Source organism: Lampris incognitus, chromosome 12 (genome assembly GCF_029633865.1).
Source record: "Lampris incognitus isolate fLamInc1 chromosome 12, fLamInc1.hap2, whole genome shotgun sequence".
Taxonomy (NCBI): Eukaryota; Metazoa; Chordata; class Actinopteri; order Lampriformes; family Lampridae; genus Lampris; species Lampris incognitus.
Genome location: NC_079222.1, coordinates 50182452 through 50207907, shown reverse-complemented (window position 1 = coordinate 50207907; position 25456 = coordinate 50182452). Strand labels below are relative to the sequence as shown.

Below are 25456 nucleotides of genomic sequence, written 5' to 3'. Positions count from 1 at the left end.
AAACTCCTCACTGTCAGGTGAAAAGAAGCAGCTGGTGACTCCACATGTATGGGAGGAGGCATGTGGTAGTCTGCAGCCCTCCCCCGATCGGCAGAGGGGGCGGAGCAGCGGCTGGGACGGCTCGGAAGAGTGGGGTAATAAAGGGGGGGGGGACTAACGGAAATGTACTGCAGTTCATTTAGTTCTTATATCACCTTTTGAATGTTTCCTTTTGCATTGCCAGGTATGATGCTGTGTGTGGTTGCCGTAGGCGACAAGGTTTTTGAGATCTTCCTGCACTTGATGGCTGAGAAAGTAAGGTTCTTTTCATAACCCCTCCTTATTAAAGCTGTGGCTGGCAACTTTGAAGAAGTGAGCAATTTTGACAGAACACCCCCCAAAAATCCAGATCCCCCGCCCCCCCCCCCCCCCCCGCTCTGCTCCCTCCTTCCTTCCTGTAACTCTTCCCACCGACCAGGTTCGTACACATGGCTACGTTCTCCTGTCGTAACTGACCAAACTCTTATTGTCGTATTATTTACATGCATACATTATTATCTGTGCATGTAAAAAATATGTTAAAGTGAATCTCTTAGTAACACCAATGTTGGTGCTGACTCTCATCCCAGTGGCCATTTCACACTCAGCTGCAAACCGCCCCAGTTCTGCTGAAGCCAACAAAACCACATCATCTGCGAAGAGCGGAGATGCAATTCTGAGGTTGCCAAATCGGACACACTCCTCACCTCGGCTGCGCCTTGAGATCCTGTCCATGAGTATCACAAACAGAATTGGAGACAAGGGACAACCTTGGCGGAGTCCGACACCCACCGAAAACCTGTTTGACTTTGTGCCGAGAATGCAGACACAGCTCTCACTTTGGTTATACCAGGACCAGATGGCTTGTAGCAACTGCCCCGGTACCCCATACTCCCACAATACCCCCCCCCCCCCACAGAGTGCCCCGGGGTACACGGTCGTAAGCCTTCTCCAAGTCCACAAAACACATGTAGACTGGCTGGTCTAACTCCCATGCCCCCTCAGCACTTCTGCAAGGGTAAAGAGTTGGTCCATTGTTCCACAGCCAGGACAGAATCCACATTGTTCCTCCTGGATCTGAGGGTCGACAGTTGGTTGGAGCCTCCTTTCCAGCACCCCAGAGTAGACTTTCCCAGGGAGGCTGAGCAGTGTGATGCCCTGATAACTGGAGCACATTCTCTGGTCTACGAAATCCACAATGACAAAAAGTGCATGTGAATGACTAACAGGCAGTAGGACTGGCCCATCACAGACAGGGCCCCTGATTGGTTGAGACCGACCGGGAGCGGTGATTTTCAGATTGATTTTCTTTCAGACCACTTGACTTACTCAAATCTGTAGGAGCAATGTTGACTTATTCGCAAATAGCACTGAAAGAAAGTTGCCTACCCCAGCTTTAAAGAGGAATTTTGGTTTTGGCCTTCTAGTTCATTCGAATGGTTGTCTGAGTGCAATATCTTGCTTTTCAGCCAAAGACCAAAGCCCATGAGGAGGAGCTCGAGCGCCATGCTCAGTTCCTGTTGGTCAACTTTAACCACATCCACAAGAGGATCCGCAGGGTGGCTGACAAATATTTGTCTGGCTTGGCTGAAACGTGAGAGAGCGGTGACGTGCACATGTGCAGAGTACTGGTATACTTGCTGTAGAAATGCATTTTGGCTGCTCTGAAAAAGAAAGATAACACCGTTTTGGAGTGTAGGAAACACTGCATAGTATGCTCTGCCTTTCAGAGTTTGAACAATCTTGCTTGTTGAACTGGTCAAATTCCTCAAAAATTGGTCTTAGTGAGCAGCATTTCCACATCACATGACTGGTTATGGTTTTGGGCGTCATGTTGGCACAGTGGTTAGCACGGTCGTCTCACAGCGAGAAGGTCCTGGGTTCGAGCCCCGGGGTAGTCCAAACTTGGGGGTCGTCCCAGGTCGTCCTCTGTGTGGAGTTTGCATGTTCTCCCCGTGTCTGCGTGGGTTTCCTCCGGGGGCTCCGGTTTCCCCCCACAGTCCAAAGACATGTAGGTCAGGTGACTAAATTGTCCCTAGGTGTGTGTTTGTGTGTTTGTGTGTTTGTGTGTTTGTGCGTGGGCCCTGTGATGGCCTGGCGGCCTGTCCAGGGTGTCTCCCCGCCTGCCGCCCAACGACTGCTGGGATAGGCTCCAGCATCCCCGCCACCCTGAGAGCAGGATAAGCGGTTTGGATGATGGATGGATGGCTGGTTGCATTGTGGGGGTGTCGACATTTCCTTTTTCTGATCCGTGCAGTGTTTGTTCTCTGTGCTCACATCATGTAGTTTGTGCACACAAAGAAGCTGTTGCAAGTACACGTACATGTATGCAATAATGTTTTGACAGCATTTGTGTGTCCAGTATGGTTAACTGCATTATGTCTCACCGCAGTTTCCCCCACCTTTTATGGAGCGGTCGGGTGCTGAAGACTATGTTAGACATACTGCAAACACTGTCCCTCTCCCTCAGTGCAGTAAGTGATAAAGAAATGTACAAGTCTCCGTCCTCTGAGTCCTCTGTGTGGGGTGTGCATGTTCTCCCCGTGTCTGCATGGGTTTCCTCGGGGGGCTCCGGTTTCCTCCATCAGTCTAAAGACATGTAGGTCAGGTGAATCGGCCGTACTAAATTGTCCCCGGGTGTGAATGTGTGTGTGTGTGTGTGGGGGGGGGCTGCGATGGTCTGGCGGCCTGTCCAGGGTGTCTCCCTGCCTGCTGCCCAGTGACTGCTGGGATAGGCTCCAGCATCCCCATGACCCTGAGAGCAGGATAAGTGGTTTGGATGATGGGTGGATGGATGGATGGATGAATGGATGGATGGGTGGATGGATGGATGGATAGATGGATGGATGAATAGATGGATGGGTGGATGGATGGATGGATGAATGGATGGATGGGTGGATGGATGGATGGATGGATGGATGGATGGATGGATGGATGATGGATGGATGAATGGATGGATGGATGGATGGATGGATGAATGGATGGATGGATGGATGGATGGATGGATAGATGGATGGATAGATGGATGGATAGATGGATGAATGGGTGGGTGGATGGATGGATAGATGGATGAATGGATGGATGGGTGGATAGATGGATGGATGGGTGGATGGATGGATGAATAGATGGATGGGTGGATGGATGGATGGATGGATGGATGGATGGATGGATGGATGGATGGATAGATGGATGGATGGATAGATGGGTGGATGGATGGATGAATAGATGGATGCATGGGTGGATGGATGGATGGGTGGGTGGATGGATGGATGGATGGGTGGGTGGATGGATGGATGGAAAGTCTCAGTTAAACCATTGTTTGGATACTTTGTCTCTTCAGTCTGTCTTCATACGTGTAAAAATGAATGCCTGTAAAATGACAGTAATGCTGATCCCGGTGTTTCAGGACATTCACAAAGACCCACCTTACTACGACATCCTGGACACGCCCTACAGAATCACTGTGCCAGACACGTATGAAGCTAGAGAGGTAAGCGCCCGAGACACTGTCAAAACCTTCGTTGAAGTATTTTTTTTTTCAAAAAGCCATCTTGTAATCACTGTCTTAACGAACCGTGCCGCAGTGGGCCAGTTTTAAACGAGCTCTGTGATTACAGAGCATAGTGAAGGACTTCGCAGCTCGGTGTGGGGAGATCCTTAAGGAGGCGATGAAATGGGCGCCATCTGTCACAAAGTCCCACCTCCAGGTGTCACGGCGAAACCTTCTGCACACTTCATTTCAGCCTTACGTAGTTCTCTTCCATGTGTAGTACTTCACACGTTATGGTGACTGTTGTGGTTTTCAGGAGTATCTGAACAAGCATCAGAACTGGATGTCCGGCCTGTCCCAGCACACAGGCCTCGCCATGGCCACAGAAAGTATCCTGCACTTCGCCGGCTACAACAGACAGAGCACTACTCTGGGGGTGAGTCACGCGGTCACGCGTCTCTAAACTAACACCGTTTCCCTTAAACCGTCTCTAAGTTTCGTAAACGTCATTTTAAAGTACTAATATAGAGGCGCCGAAAAGCTCAACCACTGATTTTGATTATCGAACGTGGTCGTTTCGCTGCAGACGTTTTCAAAATATCTAAAATGATACCTGTGGAAGACATTCCTTGCGTTCTTGGGATTTTACAGAAAAGCAAATTAAAAGGGCAAAAACCAAAAAAGAAGGGAACAGATGACAGTCCACAGTAAACATTTTTAAAACAAAAGGAGGAAATCTGCAAGATGGCGCCGGGGATGGCAGCCTCAGTGCAGCGCTCTCTAGTACGTCCTTTTTTAATTATTTATTTTTTTGATTCTCCCCCCCCCTTTTACTCCCCAATTGTACTTGGCCAATTACCCCACTCTCCTGAGCCGTCCTGGTCGCTGCTCCACCCCCTCTGCCGATCCGGGGAGGGCTGCAGACTACCACATGCCTCCTCCCATACATGTGGAGTCACCAGCCGCTTGTTTTCACCTGACAGTGAGGAGTTTCACCAGGGGGACGAAGAACATGGGAGGATCACGCTATTCCCCCCCCAGTGCCCCATCCCCCCTGAACAGGTGCCCTGACTGACCAGAGGAGGCGCTAGTGCAGCGACCAGGACACATACCCACATCCGGCTTCCCACCCGCAGACATGGCCAATTGTGTCTGTAGGGACGCCCGACCAAGCTGGAAGTAACATGAAGATTTGAACTGGTGATCCCCATGTTGGTAGGCAACGGACGAGACCGCTGCGTTACCCGGACACCCCGGTACTTTCTTTGTTCTTGTTTATTCTCTGTGTCCGGTTATTCAAACTCGAGAACAACTGCTTAACATGAGGCATTCAAGTCCAGATAGTTTTTCACCAGTTTTCATGGACCCAGAAGGTTTGTTTGGCGATCTTAGTTGGAGGAACAGTGGCTCTCTGTGAGACGTGGAGGCGACGCAAACGGGGGAAGTGGGCTGATGTGCGGTGGAGGCTCTGACAGCGGGGGTTTCAACCTGCAATCCCATCGATTCACCTGATTCACCTGGTGCAGCTCCACTCCATAACCAACCAAATGGATGAGCTGCTTGTCAACGGGACGAACCAGAACTTTACATGTTCTGCTGCCCTTTGTTTCACTGAAACCTAGTGGCACAGCGACAGTGGATTACATCTGCTGGGCTCCCACCTACGCCGAGCGGATTGGGTTACGGTGCTATCGAGAGGAGCGAATGGCGGAGCAATTTGCTTCTAGATAAACGAAAGTTGGAGTACAGATGCCACAGTATTAAGTAAATACTGCAGCCCAAACGTGGAGTCATTGTTCACCGCAGGAGTTCTCATTCTTCATCATGGTCGGTGTTCACATCCCACCCCAGGCCAGCGTGAATGGTGCCCTGCCAACCCTGGCCGACCAGGTTACCGGCTTGGAACAAAAACATATGGACCCACTTTTCATAATCCTTAGCAAAGAAAAATTAAACCACGAATTACCAAAATACAGACAGAATATTACTAATTGCCCCACCAGGGAAAATAACACACTAGACCACTGCTACACAATTCTTAAAGATGCATATCACTCTGTCCCCCGAGCAGCTTTGGGGCAGTCTGATCACTGTTTGGTTCATCTTCTTCCAAACTACAGACAGAAACTAAACTCTACAAAGCCTGTGGTTAAAACAGTGAAGAAATCAACCAGCGAAGCAAAGCAGGAACCGCAGGACTGTTCTGACTGCACCGATTGCAGCGTATTTGATGCTGCAGCTGGCAACCTGGACAAACTAACTGACATTGTGACATCTTACATCGGCTTTTTGTGAAGACATGTGTATACCTACCAAGACCCTCCACACATACAACAATAATAAGACATGGTTCACAGCCAAACTTCGGCAGGCCAGCAGGATGCCTATAGCAGTGGGGATAGAGCCCTGTACAAGTAGGCCAGGTATTCACTGACAAAGGAGATCAGAGTGGCTAAAAGCTCAAAAACAGGTTTTCAGCGAACAACCCTGTGTCAGTGTGGAGGGGCCTGCAAGACATCACAAACTACAAAAGACCCCATGCTGAGGCAAACAAAGACCTGGCTGATGACCTGAATGTCTTCTATTGCAGGTTTGAGAGAGAAATTCACATCTCTCACCCATTCCAGCCCAAAAACAACAGACCCCATCACACCTCAGGCAACCCCCCAATACTGAGGCTGAACTCGAAATACGTGTAGAGGATGTGAGCAGGCTGTTCCAGAGACAGAAGACCAGGAAAGCACCTGGCCCAGACAGTGTCTCCTCATCCTGTCTTAAAGCCTTGGCTAACCAACTAGCTCCAATGTTCATACAGCTCTTCAACAGATCCCTGGAGCTGTGTGAGGTCCCCTACTGCTTCAAATGTTCCACCATCATTCCAGTCCCAAAGAAACCCTCCATCATAGGACTGAATGACTGAATGCCTGTCGCTCTGACGTCTGTGGTCATGAAGACTTTTGAACGACTGGTATTGGCCCACCTGAAGAACGTCACAGAACAGCTGCTGGACCCCTTGCAGTTTGTCTACTGGGCAAATAGGTCAGTGGATGACGCAGTTAACATGTGACTGCACTAAATCCTGCGACATTTGACTGCCCAGCGACATATGCAAGGATCCTGTTTGTGGCCTTCAGCTCAGCGTTGAATACCATTATTCCAGAAATCCTCTCCTCCAAACTCTCCCAGCTCACTGTATCCCCTGCCATCTGTCAGTGGATCAACAGTTTCTTAACAAGCAGGAAACAGCAGGTGAGGCTGGGGGAGTCACTTCTGGTGTACGGACAGTCAGCACTGGTGCTCCCCAGGGATGTGTCCTCTCCCCACTGCTCTTCCTCCTCTACACCAACAACTGCATCTCCAAGGACTGTTAAACTATTGAAGTTTGCAGACAACATCGGACTCATCCAGGATGGTGATAAGTCTGCATATCGGTGGGAGGTTGAGTGGCTGGTGCTCTGGTGTAGTCAAAAGAACTTGGAGTTGAGCATGCTGTGGAGATGAGAGTGGACATTAGGAGACACCCCTCAGCACTGCTCCCCCTTCGCTATATCTAACAGCCCTGTGTCAACTGTGGAGACCTTCAAGTTTCTGGGAACTACCATTTCCAAAGACCTGAAGTGGGAGACCAACATCAACTCCAACTCCTCATCAATGCCTCAAAAAGGCCCAACAGGGGATGTTCTTTCTGCGGCAATTTAAGAAATTTGGTCTGCCACAGGAGCTATTGAGCCAGTTTTACACTGCGGTCATTGAATCTGTCCTGTGCACATCCATCACCATCCATCTGGCTCAGAGCAGAAACAAAACAGGATAGGAACAGACTGCAGTGAACAGTAAGGTTATCAGAAAGAAATTACTGGTGCTCCTCTGTCCACCTTGCAGGACTTGTACACCTCTAGAGCCCGAAAACGAGTGGACAGAATCAGCACAGACCACCACACCCAGGACACAGTCTGTTTGAACTCCTACACTCTGGCAAGCACCACAGAGTGATGGACACCAAAACCACCAGACATAGGAACAGTTTGGGTTTTTTTTGCCACAGGCCATCTCTCTCATGAACACTTAACAGTATGGTGCAGGAATAGACACTTATTATGTAAATATGACACTTTGTAAACAGCCCCCTCTGGTCAAGATATCCCACCTACATATCTATGATGTGCATTACCTCTTTAAACCAGATGTGCAGTACAAATGTTTGTGCAATACAATTATACAATTGTAAATACACATTCAACTGCTTTATACTCGTTACACTTATTGCCGTTATTGTGGTTGTAACATGGGTATAATATAGTATGCAGTTGTGAGGTGGAAGGAAGGTGAATATATAGTGTATACTTCTGGTACATTAGATAATATCGTGTAATATAGGGGGAGTATATAGCATTGTATATGGGGATGATGGGTTGTGGTATGGTGCAGGGGTGCGCAATCTTATCCAGAAAGGGCTGGAGTGGGTGCAGGTTTTTGTTCCAACCAAGCAGTTACACACCTGATCCCACTAATCAACCAGTAGAGTCTTTGCTGAGGAACTTGACTAGGAGACACAGCTGTGTAACTGCTTGGCTGGAACAAACACCTGCACCCACACTGGCCCTTTCTGGATAGGATTGCCCACCCCTGGTATATGGTATAGTGTATGGGCACCCCTGGATTGCTTCCTTGCTGTGGTGGAGTAGCGTGTGTGCAGCAATGATCCTCAGAGCTATGCTATCCGGAGCTTGGCTCCTGGTAGGGTCAGCCAAGTCAGATAGGTCAAGGGGGAGGTTCCAGACAAAGTGCGATCCAACAAAGACCTCAACGGCGGAACTGTTGGAAGATGTCTCCAGGTCACAACGATAGAGGGTGGTTCCTAGTCATCTTGGTTCTCCATGCCATTGGACTCTGGCCAACCCCTGCCAAGGGCTGTGTGGTGGCTGCAGGCACAGCCACCACATGGTTTCATCAGACCAGAGAATCTTGTTTCTCACGGTCTGAGAGTCCTTTAGGTGCTTTCTGGCAAACTCCAAGCGGGCTGTCATGTGCCTTTTACTGAGCAGAGGCTTCTGTCTGGCCACTCTACCATAAAGGCCTGATTGGTGGAGTACTGCAGAGATGGTTGTCCTTCTGGAAGGTTCTCCCTTCTCCACAGAGGAATGCTGGAGCTCTGTCAGAGTGACCATCGGGTTCTTGGTCACCTCCCTGACCAAGGCCCTTCTCCCCCGATTGCTCAGTTTGGCTGGGCGGTCAGCTCTAGGAAGAGTCCTGGTGGATCCAAACTTCTTCCATTTACGAATGATGGAGACCACTGTGCTCTTTGGGACCTTCAAAGCTGTAGACATTTTTTTGTACCCTTCCCCAGATCTGTGCCTCGATACAATCCTGTCTCGGAGGTCCACAGACAATTCCTTTGACTTCATGGCTTGGTTTCTGCTCTGACATGCACTGTCGACAGTGGGACCTTATATAGACAGGTGTGTGCCTTTCCAAATCATGTCCAATCAATTGAGTTTACTAGAGGTGGACTCCAATGAAGATGTAGAAACATCTCAAGGATGATCAGTGGAAACAGGATGAACCTGAGCTCAATGTTGAGTGTCATAGCAAAGGGTGTGAATACTTATGTACATGCAATATTTCAGTTTTTTATTTTTAATAAATTTGCAAAAATTTCTACAAAACCTTTTTCGCTTTGTCATTATGGGGTATTGTGTGTAGATTGATGAGAAAAACAAATAATTTAATCCATTTTGGAATAAGGCTGTAACATAACAAAATGTGGGGAAAGTGAAGGGGTGTGAATACTTTCCGGATGCACTGTATTTAAACCAGAGTACACAGACAAACATTTGTCACCTATTTGTCAGGGGGATGGAATGTTTCACAGCAGACTTTCTCTGAAATCTGATTGGTTGCCGCTATGCAGATTTTTGCAAGGTCAAAGTTCACTGAACTTTTAAGAAAGACTTCTTTATGAGACAAATAAGAGTTAGACTTGATCAGTGTTTGTTACATCATTCAGCTCCTATTTCTTTTTTTTTTCTAAAGTTTATTTCTGATTTCTCCCAATTTAGTGGCCAGTCGCTCCCTATTTTGTTTCAAACACCCACCCTTGTACTGCATGCGTTCGCCAACTGCATCTCTCCGGCCGGCAGTCTCGAAGGAGACGCCTCCCCACTTTCGTGACAAGGCAACTCCAGGCCGAACCACTGCTTTTTCCGACACACACAGAGACGCATTCACGTGACGAACACAAGCCGACTCCGCCCCCCTCCCGAAGACAGCGTTGCCAATGATTGCTGCTTCATCGAGTCCGGCCATAGTCGGATCTGACGAGACCGGGGCGCGAACCCCGGTCCCCAGTGGGCAACTGCATCGACATAAAGCCGACGCTTAGACCGCTACACCACCGCGGACCCTCAGCTCCTATTTCAAACATTAACCATTTCATTCTTCACTCTGTCACCTATAGTCCACCCAGCTTACTGAGAGACCAGCTTGTGTAAAGAAGGACTACTCCAACTTCATGGCCTCTCTCAACCTCAGAAACAGATATTCTGGAGAAGTAAGGCCGCCCAATTATGCTAATTATACAGTATCTTTGGTCAGAAACAAAACATAGTACGTACAGATGGGTCTGTACTGTTCCAGCTCTATCAGGACTGTTTTGTCTTCTATTTCATCTGTAGGTGTCAGGTATGATCCACCTCTCACAGGCAGTCCGGGGCCACTCAGATCTCAGTCAGCTGATGGTCAAGCAGATGGGTGAGGCGTTGGATAGTGGGCAACCAGAGGCTTTTACTGAGGCCATGTTTAAACTGGCTGCCTTGCTCATCAACAGTGAAGGTTTGTTGTTTGTGTGTTTGTTTGTTTTTTGTTTTGTTTTGTTTTTTTGTCATTGCTTTCTACATTTTTTTTCTCTTCTTACAGGTTTAGTACCGAACATTGCATGCATGTTTAAGTAAGGCCTTGTTTTCTGACTGGTGCTATATTAATTTGGGCATGTGGTCTTGTGGTCTCTGGTGTCTAGACTGTGATCTTCAGCTCCTGCATCACCTCTGCTGGTCTCCTCTTAAGATGTTTACAGAGCATGGTATGGAGACAGCCACTGCTTGCTGGGAGTGGCTGCTGGCAGCACGTGCCGGAGTAGAAGTACCTGTATGTATATGCTTGTATGGCTCTGTATGTATGTTGGTGTGGTTTTTGTGTAATAACTTGCTTGTTTTTTTTAGCTTGTCATGGAAATTACCTGCAAACAATGTGGACTCAGAAATGGTCACAAGAAACAATGATGGCTGATAATAAAAGACAATTAGTGTTGTACAATTCAGGAATGCCTATGCATGAAGGAGAGGGAGGACAGTGGGATGGTGAGGATGCAAGGAGTGGAGGTGACGAAGGCATATGAGTTTAAATACTTGGGGTCAACTGTCCAAAGTAACGGGGAGTGCAGTAGGGAGGTGAAGAAGAGAGTGCAGGCAGGGTGGAGTGGGTGGAGAAGAGTGTCAGGAGGGATTTGTGACAAAAGGGTACCATCAAGAGTTAAAGGGAAGGTTTACAAGATGGTTGTGAGACCAGCTATGTTGTATGGTTTGGAGACAGTGGCACTGATGAAAAGACAGGAGGTGGAGCTGGAGGTGGCAGAGGTGAAGATGCTAAGATTTTCATTGGGAGTGACGAAGAAGGACAGGATTAGGAAGGAGTATATTAGAGGGACCGCTCAGGTTGGACGGTTAGGAGACAAAGCAGGAGAGACAAGATTGAGATGGTTTGGACATGTGTGGAGGAGAGATGCTGGGTATACTGGGAGAAGGATGCTGAATATGGAGCTGCCAGGAAAGAGGAGAAGAGGAAGACCAAAGAGGAGGTTTATGGATGTGGTGAGGGAGGACATGCAGGTGGCTGGTGTGACAGAGGAAGATGCAGAAGACAGGAAGAGATGGAAACGGATGATCCGCTGTGGCGCCCCCTAACAGGAGCAGCTGAAAGTACTAGTAGTGTTGTGCAATTCAGGTCAAGACAAGACAAGACAAATAGGATCATGCAATAGGAGGAATCCTCCCTGCATTCCTCCACTATACCATACAGAGAAACACAAGTCAGACCCCATGGGACCATAACTGTGTTCTCACTGGACAAAGGATCATCTGCCTTATATCCCCTTCTATACTATTTATCTCATGCCAGCTGCTTACAGTACCATAGTACCAGGACAGTCCTTACCCCTCTCCTCTCTGGGGGAATTCAGAGCCTAGCATCAGATGCCACAGACCTCCTTTAAGAGCAGATTTGATGAACATAGTATAGCGAGACAGTTACACAATAATACAAAATGAATAAACAAATGATAACTCTGTTTCTTGTTGACTTTCCTTCACACATTACAACCTGTGCCTCTCATGTTCGAATCCTTCTGTGCAGTTTATGCGTGAGATGGCAGGGGCATGGCAGATGACTGTGGAGCTGAAGATGGGCTTGTTCTCCGATGCTCAAGTTGAGGCAGACCCTCTGGCTGCTTCAGAGGAAAGCCAGCCTGTCCCTTGCCCTCCAGATGTTACCCCCCATTATATTTGGATAGAGGTCAGAAGCCTGTGTGTGAGTGAGTGAGTGAGTGAGTGAGTGAGTGAGTGAGTGAGTGAGTGAGTGAGTGAGTGAGTGAGTGAGTGAGTGAGTGAGTGAGTGAGTGAGTGAGTGAGTGAGTGAGTGAGTGAGTGAGTGAGTGAGTGAGTGAGTGAGTGAGTGAGTGAGTGAGAGAGAAGACCACAAGATCTTACATGAAAGTCACAGAAAGTTGAATCAGTTCATCTGGACACAACGCTAATTGAGAGAGAAGTGTTTCATCATCATCATCTAAGTGACCTCTTCAGTCTCAGCTGACTGCAGGTACCCCCACCCTTATAAACAATACAGTGACTGCAGGTACCCCCACCCTTATAAACAATACAGTGACTGCAGGTACCCCCACCCTTATAAACAATACAGTGACTGCAGGTGTACCCACCCTTATAAACAATACAGTGACTTCAGGTGTCCCCACCTTTATAAGCAATACAGTGACAGCAGGTACCCCACCCTTATAAACAATACAGTGACTGCAGGTACCCCACCCTTATAAACAATACAGTGACTGCAGGTACCCCCACCCTTATAAACAATACAGTGACTGCAGGTACCCCCACCCTTATAAACAATACAGTGACTGCAGGTACCCCCACCCTTATAAACAATACAGTGACTGCAGGTACCCCCACCCTTATAAACAATACAGTGACTGCAGGTACCCCCACCCTTATAAACAATACAGTGACTGCAGGTACCCCCACCCTTATAAACAATACAGTGACTGCAGGTATCCCCACCCTTATAAACAATACAGTGACTGCAGGTGTCCCCACCCTTATAAGCAATACAGTGACTGCAGGTGTCCCCACCCTTATAAGCAATACAGTGACTGCAGGTACCCCCACCCTTATAAACAATACAGTGGCAAAACGCCCCAAACCAACGGCCAGTTTCATATGCAAATTACTGTGACCATTAACTAGAGTTTCCATGGCCATGTGCACTATTCACAGAGGATTTGGGAATAGTTGCAATCACAGCATTGTAAGATGGTGACAGATGTGCTCTTACCCCCCCCCCCTCGGGGTTCAGGGATGGTCGTTCCCTCTTCACATAGATGGCCTCTTTGACTCCCCGTTCAAACCAGCGTTCCTCCCTATCAAGGATGGTCACATCCTCATCTTTGAAAGAGTGGCCTCTGGTCTGTAGATGATGTAGACTGTGTAGATGGTGTAGACTGTGTAGATGGTGTAGACTGTGGAGTCCTGGTCTGACGTGTTAGCTCTCCTGTGTTGTGTCATCCTCTTGGCCACTGTCTGTTTAGTTTCCCACAATATACAAATCACGGCAATCCTCCTGGCACTTAACAGGGTACACTATATTGCTCTGTTTGTGCCGGGGACCTGATCCTTGGGGTGGATATCAAGTTCACCAGGGAGGATGTGGACCATGACAGGTTAGCCTTCTTAGACTGTGAAAATGTAGTTGGTGATGGAGACATTTGATTGTTGATGTTTACCGTAAACCAACACATACTGATTAGTACTTAAGGTTTGACCCTCATCATCCACTGGAGCACAAACTAGGAGTCATCAGGATGCTGGACCACCGAGTTGACAACGTCCCCACCGACACAGCAGCCGGGGAAGTGGAGAAATCCACATTAAACAGGCCCTGGTTAAGTGTGGTTATCCTAACTGGGCGTTTGTCCTGATTGTTGATGTTTACCGTAGCTATTGTGCCAGAAACTGGTCTGCCCCAAGGATCAGGTCCCCCGGCACAAACAGAGCAATATAGTGTACTCTGTTAAGTGCCAGGAGGATTACCGTGACTTGTACATCAGGGAAACTAAACAGACGCTTGCCAAGAGGATGGCACAACACAGGAGAACTAACACGTCGGACCAGGACTCCACAGTCTACACCATCTACAGACCAGTGGCCACTCTTTCAAGGATGAGGATGTGCACATCCTTGATAGGGAGGAACGCTGGTTTGAATGGGGAGTCAAAGAGGCCATCTATGTGAAGAGGGAACAACCATCCTTTAACCGGGGGGGGGGGGGGCTTACAATGCTGTGATTGCAACTATTCCCCAATCCTCTGTGAATAGTACACATGGCCACTGTAACTCCAGTTAATGGTCACACCCATATGTGCATATGAAAGTGGTCGTTGATTTGGGTCGTTATGCCCCTGTATTGTTTATAAGGGTGGGATACCTGAATCTTATTTACTTGAATCACTGAATTATTTTGCTCCTTATTTGTTGAGCATTGTTGCTACCATTGAGTGTTTCTTTCTTTTAACAGTATTATATATATATATATATATATATATATATATATATATATATATATATATATATATATATATATTTTAGTCTCTTCATTCAAATGTCAATGCATTTTGCAATTGGCTCGTCAATGTGCAAGTGAAACAGTGCCCCCAGTCTACTTGTCACCACGCTATTTTGGTGTCTAAGTTCAAATGGAAATGCAATCTTTCAGTCCCCTCATCAATGTGGGTCTTCAGTTAGGATGTCACTTACTCATTCAGTGACTAATAACTTTGGTAACGGGCGACACTTCACTTCAATCCCTGCTGCTAACATAACAGTAATGGAAGAACTTGCTGCAGTAATGGAAGAACTTGTTGCAGTAATTGAAGAACTTGTAGAAATTGCATAAGAACTTGTTGCAGAAGTTGCAGAAGAACTTGTTGCAGTAATGGAAGGACTTGTTGCAGAAGTTGCAGAAGAACTTGTTGCAGAAGCTGCAGAATAACTTGTTGCAGTAATGGAAGAACTTGTTGCACTGCCTCAGCAGACCACGTTGATGATAATCCAGAATCGGCAACTGATGTGTTTGATAGGGTGCAAACGCTGTCCCAGAGGGTGGAGGAACTTGCTGCCGTGATAGGCCTCGACACCTCAGGTATTCAAATGAAACTGACTCAGGCGTTACAGGCTCTGTCAGTGGCGTGGAGTGAGGAGACCTGTCATCAAGATACCTGCCGAAGCTATCAAGGGAACAAAAAAAAAATAGTGTAACGACCATGAATAGGTAGACTCGCTAGCCCTTGGCTAATGGATCGAACCCTTTAGTTGACTGGTTAACGTAGTCGCCCGTGGTGCGGGAGATCCGGGTTCGCATCCCGGCTGCGGCGGTTCCCGGCTGCCCCCTGAATTCACTACAATTTTACAGTAATGCTAATAATAATAGAATAAGTCCCCCTTGTATGACCGAACGAATCACTTGGCATAATAGATTAGAGTGAACCGAGTCACAGAACCAGGAAGTGACGTCCCAACTGAAGACCCGCCTTGATGACAGGACTGACAGATTGAATTTCCATTTGCATTTTGACACCAAAAGAGGGTGGTGACGAGTATATTTACATGCAATAGACTGCCTGTGCTGTTTTGCTTGAACATGTGATTGTCAATTGCAAAATACATTGCCATTGGATAAAGAGGTAAAAAATCTGAAGCATTCCTTTATTAACTTTCTTCTTACTGTTTTTATACTTGCCACATTTCCCTCTTCACACAGTTTCTGTTCCAGAGGTTTGAGATAGCCAAGTACTCCAGTGCAGACCAGGTGGAGATCTTCTGCAGTCTGCTGCAGCGCTCCCTCTCTCTTAACATCGGTGGAGAGAAGAGCACTCTCAACCGTCATGTGGCTGCCATCGGACCTCGCTTCAGGTGCACCCAGACACACACACACAAGCCCAATTTATCATAGCACTAAAAGAAGTGCATGGTATGTTTTGTGACTCAGACATATTGTGCGGTGTGAGATGTCTGATACATGTATTGTGTTAATCCTTCCAACAAGCTGGAATTTGATTAAAAGATCACTCAACATGAAGACGCAGTTGATGTTATTAAACATGCAAAAATGTTGTTTTGTGGTTATCAAAAGAGGTCTTTATCACTTGAGCTGTATACATGTGAAATGTGTTGTGTTTTGGGGTTCTCGGGTGCAGACTGCTGACGCTGGGCCTGGCTCTGCTGCACTCTGACGTCATCACCAACGCTACTGTGAGGAACGTGCTCAGAGAGAAGATTTACTCCACAGGATTCGATTACTTCAGGTTTACACATATGCACACACTCTTAGTGAAATCCTTCTCTTATATTTTTTTTCTGCCTCTGGTGTGGGAAGATGGCGGCGCAATTTCATGCTTGTGACGGCCTCACCCAGTACCGTCCGTGCAGTGTCTTTGTCCACGTCTGCGTCTAAGTTTGTCTTCGTTTGATGGCTGGGAGAGCTTGGTCTGCTGCGTCCTGTGGGCCCAGGGACCACGGCCCTGCCTGGAGCTGTACCCGAAGAGGAAACACCGAGGGCGGTCTGACAGGACGTGGAAGCGGGCCAGGCTAAGCTAACTGCTAGCCCATGTAGAACAGCAGTTCTGTCAGTCAGCCTGGCTGGCGTTTGTTCTCTTGGACAGTGATTTTTTTTTTCAATTTTAGTTTAGATATATGTGTTAGTTTGCATATGTGTTCTTGTAGTTCTTGTAGTTTTTGGATATGTGTTTTGTCTTTGTGTTGCTCTGCTGTGTGGCGGGGAAACATGTTTCGTTTCATTTCATGTGCGCAGGTGCATGAAATGAAACGACAAATACAATATTCTGATATGGCTCATCTGCATACCACATATTTTCAAGACAATATTCAGATGCATCTGATTGGAACCTGTTTGTACACTGCTTCTCCCTTCCTTTGCTCCTTCTCTCTCACCTTTCCCCTCCAGTATATCTCCGAATTTCCCCACCCAGGGGGACAAGCGGCTCCGTGAGGACATCAGCATTATTACCCGCTTCTATGCCAGCATCGTCTCTGACAAGAAGTATCTGGCAGCATGCCACCTGGTCCCGCCTGGTGAGCTTGGCACTACTCCAGCCCCAAGCACCCTCTCTGCCGGGATATTTGGATCGCTTATCATGTCCAGCACTTCTCCGATATCGATCTTAAGTAAGCCTACTGCAGTGCAGTTTGCACTGCGTTGCAGCAGCAGCATGCTTTTGCACAAGTCAGATTTTTCCACCAGTCATTATTCATCCTCACTACCCATAGATAGGTGTATCTGCAAAAAATGGCCCTTCAAAAATAAGAAATGAAATAATTAATACTTTGCTTGTTGGGTGACTGTGTCTTACATGAAGTGTAAAGAGATATTTTATCTTAATATAAGACACAGTCACCCGACCAGCAACATTTCCTTGAGCTGTAAGGACTCGTTTTGAGACGGTGCATCTTGTTAACAAGCGTATTCCAATAGTGCCATTAGCAGATTTTCACGTATTACTAGCAAAAACACCTATATTAATTATTTTATTTCTTATTTTTGAAGGGCCATTTTTTTGCAGGTTGTTCACAGCTCTGTGCTTCCCCTTTAGCTTACTTTCACTTTGTTTCACTCTTTTTTCTGTCCTCTGTCCTACTCCCTCCACCTTCTGTCCACCTTCTGTCCACCTCCCTCCACACAGAGGACGACCTGGGGTCATCCCAGGTTGTCCTCTGTGTGGAGTTTGCATGTTCTGCCCGTGTCTGTGGTGGGTTTTCTGCAGGTGCTCCGGTTTCCCCCACCATCAGAAAGACATGCATGTTAGGGTTAATACTCCGGGCTGTGCCCCTGAGCAAGGCATGGCCAGACGAGCTGGAGTTGGTCCCCGGGCTCTGCACGGCAGCTGCCCACTGCTCCTAGCTACACAGCTAGGATGGGTTACATGCAGAGGGGAGTTTGCCTACAGGGATCAATAAAGTATCTCAAAATAAAAAAAAATAATCAAAAATGTTTTCTTCAGTATCACACTGCTTTAATACAATTCTCTTCTGCCAAATATTTTCCAACTGCGCGGAGAAGCACAGATTTGTTTGCCACGTGCATGATTGATTATATCATTCAATGTGTCGGCCCGCTCTCTAATTGTCCATTTCTTCACAAGAAAGAAGTACAAATTAAGACATTGTGCTTTTTTCCATCCCCCCAAATAATCCACTCATTTTCATTCCTGCAAAACACAATACGAGAAATATTTATATGGTCACACGCACTAGACCTCTCCTGGTAGACTTTATGATCACAGATCCTGGATCTAATTAATCCAGCTGCAGCCCGGGGTGTCTGGGTAGCTTAGCAGATAAAGGAGTGCCTTGTGGTGGAAGAAGAGAAATACACAATTCTGCAGTTTTGTCACACAGAACAAAGCAAACAAGGTGTCAAACCTGATAATCTTACAAGAACGTGCAGTTGTCAGGTGAACTGCAGAAATACCTACGGTACATTCACCACAGCACTGAATATTACTTTCTCTACCAAAGCCACGTACAGTATCATGTCCAAGAAACTGGCAGTATGGCCTTATTCTTTTAAATCAAGCCCGGTGCAGACCACATGCAACTGTGCCAGCCCACGATCAGTATACATGTATATATCAGTATACTTGTATATATACTGTATATATGTATATATATATATGTGTGTGTGTGTGTGTGTGTGTGTATATACGCACCGAGACCTGGCCATCACCATTGACAACACCGTGGTGACGCCAACTCGGACTGCGAGGAATCTGGGTGTGATCCTGGACGACCAACTGTCGTTTGCTGAAAACGTTGCATCGGTTGCTCGCTCCTGCAGATTTCTCCTCTATAACATCAGGAGGATTCGCCCATTCCTCACCAACGAGATGGCACAGGTGCTCATCCAGGCTCTGGTCATCTCCCGGCTGGACTACGGCAACTCCCTCCTTGCTGGCGCCCCGGCGTCGGCCATCAGACCTCTGGAGCTTGTTCAGAAAGCTGCAGCTCGCCTGGTGTTCAACCGCCCTAAGTTCTCCCACACAACTCCCCTTCTCATGTCCCTACACTGGCTCCCAGTAGCTGCTCGCATCCAGTTTAAGCCTCTGGTGCTAGCCTACAGGGTAGTGAAAGGAACAGCGTCTTCCTATCTCCAGGCCATGGTCAAGCCCTACACCCCCGCCCGACCACTTCGCTCTGACCTCTGATGACTAGTAGTTCTCCTGATTTCCTACGTTAAATGATGCACTTATTGTAAGTGGCTTTGGATGAAAGCGTCGGCTAAATGACTGTAATGTAATGTAATATATATCAGTATATATGTATATATCAGTATACTTGTATATATAAGTATATATGTATATATCAGTATACACATATATATCAGTATACTTGCATATATCAGTATGTATATATCAGTATACTTGTATATATCAGTATACATATATTTATGAGTATATATCAGTATACATGTATATATCAGTATATATGTATATGTCAGTATACATGTATATATCAGTATACATGACTTCCTCACCTTAGGGATCATCTGAGACCCCTGAAAGTTGATGAAACGTTTGTATAGTGCAACCAACGAACTTCCACACCTGTTTGATTCAGAGATCACCCTTCTTTCACAACCTGGTCTCATCTTCATCGTTTTGCCATCGTGTATACTGGTCCTGATATTGTTTTACTTACCGGCTTCATCATGGAAATTTTAGTCACGGCAGCTCAACTAGATAACGCTTTACTATTGCATTTTATAGGACCATGGAACATCAGTGTCAGACATGTTTCAGGTCATCCAGGTGGCGTAGTGATCTATTCTGTTGCCTACCCACACGGGGGATCGCCGGTTCGAATCCCCATGTTACCTCCGGCTTGGTTGGGCGTCCCTACAGACACGAATGGCCGTGTCTGCGGGTGGGAAGCCGGATGTGGCTATGTGTCCTGGTTGCTGGACTAGCGCCTCCTCTGGTCGGTCGGGGCGCCTGTTTGGAGGGGGGGGACTGGGGGGAATAGCGTGATCCTCCCACGGGCTACGTCCCCCTGGTGAAACTCCTCACTGTCAGGTGAAAAGAAGCGGCTGGTGACTCCACATGTATGAGAGGAGTAATGTGGTAGTCTGCAGCCCTCCCCGGATCAGCAGAGGGGGGGGGCGGAGCAGCAACCGGGACGGCTTGGAACTGTACCTCGGTAAAACGCTGTTTCCATTTGTGCTGAGTGTCGATTAAAGGGTATTTGATGGAGACGAAGTCAGAAATTAGGGTTACAGAACTACCAAGGCTCAGCTGATTATGTTTCCATGGATCCAAAAGTTGTTCCTGTTCGTGTGAGGTTATGTAACAGTGTCCTCTTGTGGCGAGATTCTGCATGCTGGAGGGCTTTGAAACCAAACATGGACCCCAGTATGTAAGACTAGCGGTGCTTTAGGGCACAGCTAATGGGGATCCCGATAAATAAACAACAACAACAAAACAACAATAAAAACCGAAAATGCTGAGCCTTGATTATAACCAAGGAGAAATGAGCGAGTGCTAATTTGTGTGTGGATTTATTTGCCTTGGCCTACTGAAAGTATTTTCGTGTGTCTACAGACAACCAGGACCCTTCGCTGAACAGTCTGTCAGTGATGAATGCTGCTGACCACAGGTCCAACATAGACTCCAGCAGCCGCTCACAGCAGAGTGGCCAGGGATGGATCAATACCTATCCATTGTCCAGTAGCATGTCGAGCACGTCCAAGAAATCAGGTACAACTTGAATTGTATTGTAATGGTATGCAGGTGCATTGCTGTGTGTGCATACACACACTCTCACGCACACATCTCTACCACAGAAAAGCACTCAAATAGAGTCCGCTTCCAGTGTGGGAAGATGGTTGCGCGAATTCACGTTTGCGGCGGCCTCACCCAGCACCGTCCATGCGGTGTCTTTGTCCACGTCTGCGTCTAAGTTTGTCTTGTTTTGATGAGAGCTGGTCCTGGATCGGCTGGGAGAGCTTGGTCTGCTGCATCCTGTGGGCCCGGGGACCACGGCCCTGCCTGGAGCTGTGCCCGAAGAGGAAACACTGAGGGCGGTGTGGCAGGACGTGGAAGCGGGGCAGGCTAAGCTAACTGCTAGCCCATGCAGACTGGCAGTTCCGACAGTCATCCTGGCTGGCGTTCGTTCTCCTGGACAGTGATTTGTTTGTTAGTTTGGATATATGTGTTCTTGTAGTTCTTGAATGTGTTTTTGTCTTTGTGTTGCACTGCTGTGGGCTGGAGGAGACCATGTTTCCTTTCATTTCATGTGTGCAAGTGCATGAAGGGACAAATAAAGTGTTTCTGATTCTGATTCTGATTCTGAGTCTAGATGCAGGTTTGATCACGTCTCACTCTTCTGCTCCCAGGCATGTCTAAGAAGACCAACAGGGGGACCCAGCTTCACAAGTACTACATGAAACGCAGGACTTTGTTGCTGGCCTTACTGGTGAGTGCTTGTGGATTATCTTCCTAACAGCAACCTTTTTTATATCATCTCGACCAAGCTCTCCAAGATGGTTCATACCAATCCAACCCCACCTCACCATCTTACTCTAATGAGGGTCTGTCTTTCCAGGCCAGCGAGATTGAGCGTCTGACAACATGGTACAACCCCCTGTCCACTCAAGAGCTGGCGATCTCCACAGAACAGTCAGTGGAGACTAGCATCGCCAACTGGAGGTCCAAGTACATCAGTCTGACTGAGAAACAGTGGAAGGACAACGTTAACTTGGCATGGAGCATAGCACCTTACCTGGCTATGCAGTTACCAGCCAGGTCTGTCCTCTATCTGTGTCCATCATGCTGTGTCTCTGTCTGTGTCCGTCTTCCCTTCACTATTTCTTTTTTTTGGGGGGGGGGATTTCCCTCCCCTTTTCACCCCAGTTGTATCTGGCCAATTACCCCACTCTTCTGAGCTGCTCCACCCCCTCTGCTGATCCAGGAAGGGCTGCAGACTACCACATGCCTCCTCCCATACATGGGGAGTCACCAGCCGCTTCTTTTGACCTGACAGTGACACCAGGGGGGGGTAGCGCGTGGGAGGATCACGCTATTCCCCCCCAGTTCCCACTACCCTCCGAACAGGCGCTCCGACCGACCAGAGGAGGCGCTAGTGCAGCGACCACGACACATACCCACATCCGGCTTCCCACCCACAGACACGGCCAATTGTGTCTGTAGGGATGCCCGACCAAGCCGGAGGTAACACGGGGATTTGAACTGGTGAGCCCCGTGTTGGTAGGTAACGGAATAGACCACTATGCTGCCTGGACGCGTCCTTTCACTATTTCTGTATATTTACATATGTGTATATCTACATAACGTCACCTTCTTAAAATAATAGCCTGAGTCATATTTTCAAGTTTTTCAGAAAACAGAATAAACTGAAACTGAAACAAAATTTGTCAGTTTATTCTGGCAGGGAAGAGAGGTGGAGCGGTACCAACTAGACATGGAATAAACTGAAACTGAAACAAAATTTGTCAGTTTATTCTGTTTTTTGAAAAACTTGAAAATATGACTTAGGCCATTAAGAGGGGGACGATATGTATGTATATTTACATATGTATGTATATCTACGTATGTATGTGTATTTACATATGTATGTGTATTTACATATGTATGTATTTGCTCTCAGTCTTTCGCTCTCTTTCTTACGCGTTGTTCGTGATTGTTAATGATTGTTCGTGGTTGTTCATGGTTGTTCATGATTGTTCATGATTGTTTGTGGTTGTTCATGATTGTTCATGATTGTTCATGACTGTTCATGGTTGTTCATGACTGTTCATGGTCGTTCATGATTGTTTGTGGTTGTTCATGACTTCATGGCTGTTCATGATTGTCCATGGTTGTTCATGACTGTTCATGATTGTTCATGATTGTCCATGGTTGTTCATGACTGTTCATGACTGTTCATGGTTGTTCATGACTGTTCATGGTCGTTCATGATTGTTTGTGGTTGTTCATGACTTCATGGCTGTTCATGACTGTTCATGGTTGTTCATGACTGTTCATGATTGTTCATGATTGTCCATGGTTGTTCATGACTGTTCATGGTTGTTCATGACTGTTCATGAATGTTCATGGTTGTTCATGTCTGTTCATGGTTGTTCATGATTGTCCATGGTTGTTCATGACTGTTCATAATTGTTCATGACTGTTCATGATTGTTCATGATTGTTCATGACTGTTCATGATTGTTCGTGATTGTCCATGGTTGTTCATGACTGTTCATGATTGTTCATGATTGTCCATGGTTGTTCATGACTGTTCATGACTGTTCATGAATGTTCATGACTGTTCATGGTTGTTCATGACTGTTCATTGTTGTTCATGATTGTCCATGGTTGTTCATGACTGTTCATAATTGTTCATGACTGTTCATGATTGTTCATGATTGTTCATGACTGTTCATGATTGTTCGTGATTGTCCATGGTTGTTCATGATTGTTCATGATTGTTCATGACTGTTCATGGTTGTTCATGATTGTTCATGGTTGTTCATGACTGTTCATGGTTGTTCATGACTGTTCATGGTTGTTCATGATTGTCCGTGGTTGTTCATGACTGTTCATAATTGTTCATGACTGTTCATGATTGTTCATGATTGTTCATGACTGTTCATGATTGTTCATGATTGTTCATGGTTGTTCATGACTGGTTGTTCATGATTGTTTGTGGTTGTTCATGATTGTTCATGACTGTTCATGGTTGTTCATGATTGTTTGTGGTTGTTCATGATTGTTCATGACTGTTCATGGTTGTTCATGATTGTTTGTGGTTGTTCATGACTGTTCATGATTAGGTAGAAGTCATGGATGTTTTTGGTCAGGTAACAGACCAGTTCCTTGCCCTGAAGTCTCGACACACAAGTTTCCAACACCAGTGCATTGTTTTGTGTTACTTCCCTCTGCTGCCAGGTTTAAGAATGAGGCCATTGTGGCAGAAGTGACGAGGCTGGTGAGACTGGAACCCGGAGCAGTGAGTGACATCCCTGAGGCCGTCAAGGTAAGACAACTAAGTGGAGTTGTGTGTAAATAAGTCTAGCTGAGCTCATAGAAACCTGACTTTGTTTTGCGAGTGTGTGTGTGTGTTTACAAGAGATGAGCTTGCAAGAGGATGAATGAATGTATTTTCTTCTCTTCCCCGAGTTCCTGGTGACATGGCATACGATTGATGCGGATTCTCCTGAGTTGAGCCACATCCTGTGTTGGGCTCCAGCGGACCCCCCCACTGGCCTTTCCTACTTCAGCAGCATGTACCCCCCTCATCCTCTCACAGCTCAGTATGGGGTGAAGGTGCTGCGTTCCTTCCCCCCGGTAAGACGCACACTTAGAACACTGCCTTTCATGAGTTCAGGTTGGAACAAAGTGGACATTCCTGTCTTTGTGCTGTAATGGGACCTGCACTGAGAAGATGCAGATATACATTTAAAGCTCATATCAAGAGGGAAATAAGGGGGTGTCTGGGTGGCGTAGTGGTCTATTCCGTTACCTACCAACACAGGGATCGCCAGTTTGAATCCCTGTGTTGCTGCCTGCTTGGTCAGGCGTCCCTACAGACACAATTGGCCGTTTCTGCAGGTGGGAAGCTGGATGTGGGTATGTGTCCTGGTCGCTGCACTAGCGCCTCCTCTGGTCGGTTGGGGTGCCTGTTCGGCGGGGAGGGGGAACTTGGGGGAACAGCGTGATCCTCCCACGCGCTACGTCCCCCTGGTGAAACTCCTCACTGTCAGGTGAAAAGAAGCGGCTGGTGACTCCACATGTATGGGAGGAGGCAGGTGGTAGTCTGCAGCCCTCTCCGGATCAGCAGAGGGGGTGGAGCAGAGACCGGGACGGCTCAGAAGAGTGGGGTAATTGGCTGGATGCAATTGGGGAGAAAAAGGGGGGGGGGTGACTTTAAAAGTGCAATACCGTTTTCTCAACAAGGTGGTGTTTTTCCCTGTAGGATGCCATCCTGTTCTATATTCCCCAGATTGTGCAGGCGCTCCGGTATGATAAGGTGACCGTTAACTCCCTGTTTTACTCATGTAAAACTGCATTTTACTGTTCATTATACAAAGAAAACTGCTTCGTGCTGTTGTTCGCTCTAGTTGATCTGATAAGTGGTGCTCCTCTGTTCTGCTCAGATGGGTTACGTGAGAGAATACATCTTATGGGCGGCCCAGAAGTCTCAGCTCCTGGCCCACCAGTTTATCTGGAACATGAAGACCAACATATACCTGGATGAAGAGGGGCACCACAAGGATCGTGAGCCTCTCACTCTTACATCTCACAGTGGCACTTTACAGCTTTTGATGCAGTTGGTGTTTTTTTTAAATTGGCTTCAGAAGGTGATCTGAGCGTGGAACGTCATCAGCTCAGCTCACGCTGAGCCCTGACTCATGGTTGGTTATGGCTTATCATGTGCAACACCCGCCCTCAAGGAGGCGTGAGATTTGATACATGTATCAATGAATTGATACATTTGGCCGTGTTTCACTCATTTCTAATATTGTCAGTAATACTCATTATAGCATTATTGGCTACATTTCATGGAGATAGACTTTTAATTTTTATTTCTCATTATTG

At 47.0% G+C, this 25456-nt stretch overlaps 1 protein-coding gene across 1 annotated transcript in view; it reads left to right on the top strand.

Moving 5' to 3' along the window:
• Window positions 1-25456, top strand: part of pi4kaa (phosphatidylinositol 4-kinase, catalytic, alpha a) — a 70843-nt gene that overhangs the window by 36887 nt on the left and 8500 nt on the right. Inside the window, exons 24-43 of the mRNA XM_056290293.1 lie at window positions 224-294; window positions 1488-1612; window positions 2411-2492; window positions 3425-3508; window positions 3636-3725; window positions 3825-3944; window positions 9966-10058; window positions 10183-10339; window positions 10524-10651; window positions 11915-12073; window positions 15608-15759; window positions 16044-16151; window positions 16811-17031; window positions 20460-20615; window positions 21254-21333; window positions 21463-21662; window positions 23807-23894; window positions 24038-24205; window positions 24834-24887; window positions 25015-25135. Of these exons, the coding sequence (XP_056146268.1) occupies window positions 224-294; window positions 1488-1612; window positions 2411-2492; window positions 3425-3508; window positions 3636-3725; window positions 3825-3944; window positions 9966-10058; window positions 10183-10339; window positions 10524-10651; window positions 11915-12073; window positions 15608-15759; window positions 16044-16151; window positions 16811-17031; window positions 20460-20615; window positions 21254-21333; window positions 21463-21662; window positions 23807-23894; window positions 24038-24205; window positions 24834-24887; window positions 25015-25135 (2457 nt within the window). The remainder of the gene's footprint in view (window positions 1-223; window positions 295-1487; window positions 1613-2410; window positions 2493-3424; window positions 3509-3635; window positions 3726-3824; window positions 3945-9965; window positions 10059-10182; window positions 10340-10523; window positions 10652-11914; window positions 12074-15607; window positions 15760-16043; window positions 16152-16810; window positions 17032-20459; window positions 20616-21253; window positions 21334-21462; window positions 21663-23806; window positions 23895-24037; window positions 24206-24833; window positions 24888-25014; window positions 25136-25456) is intronic.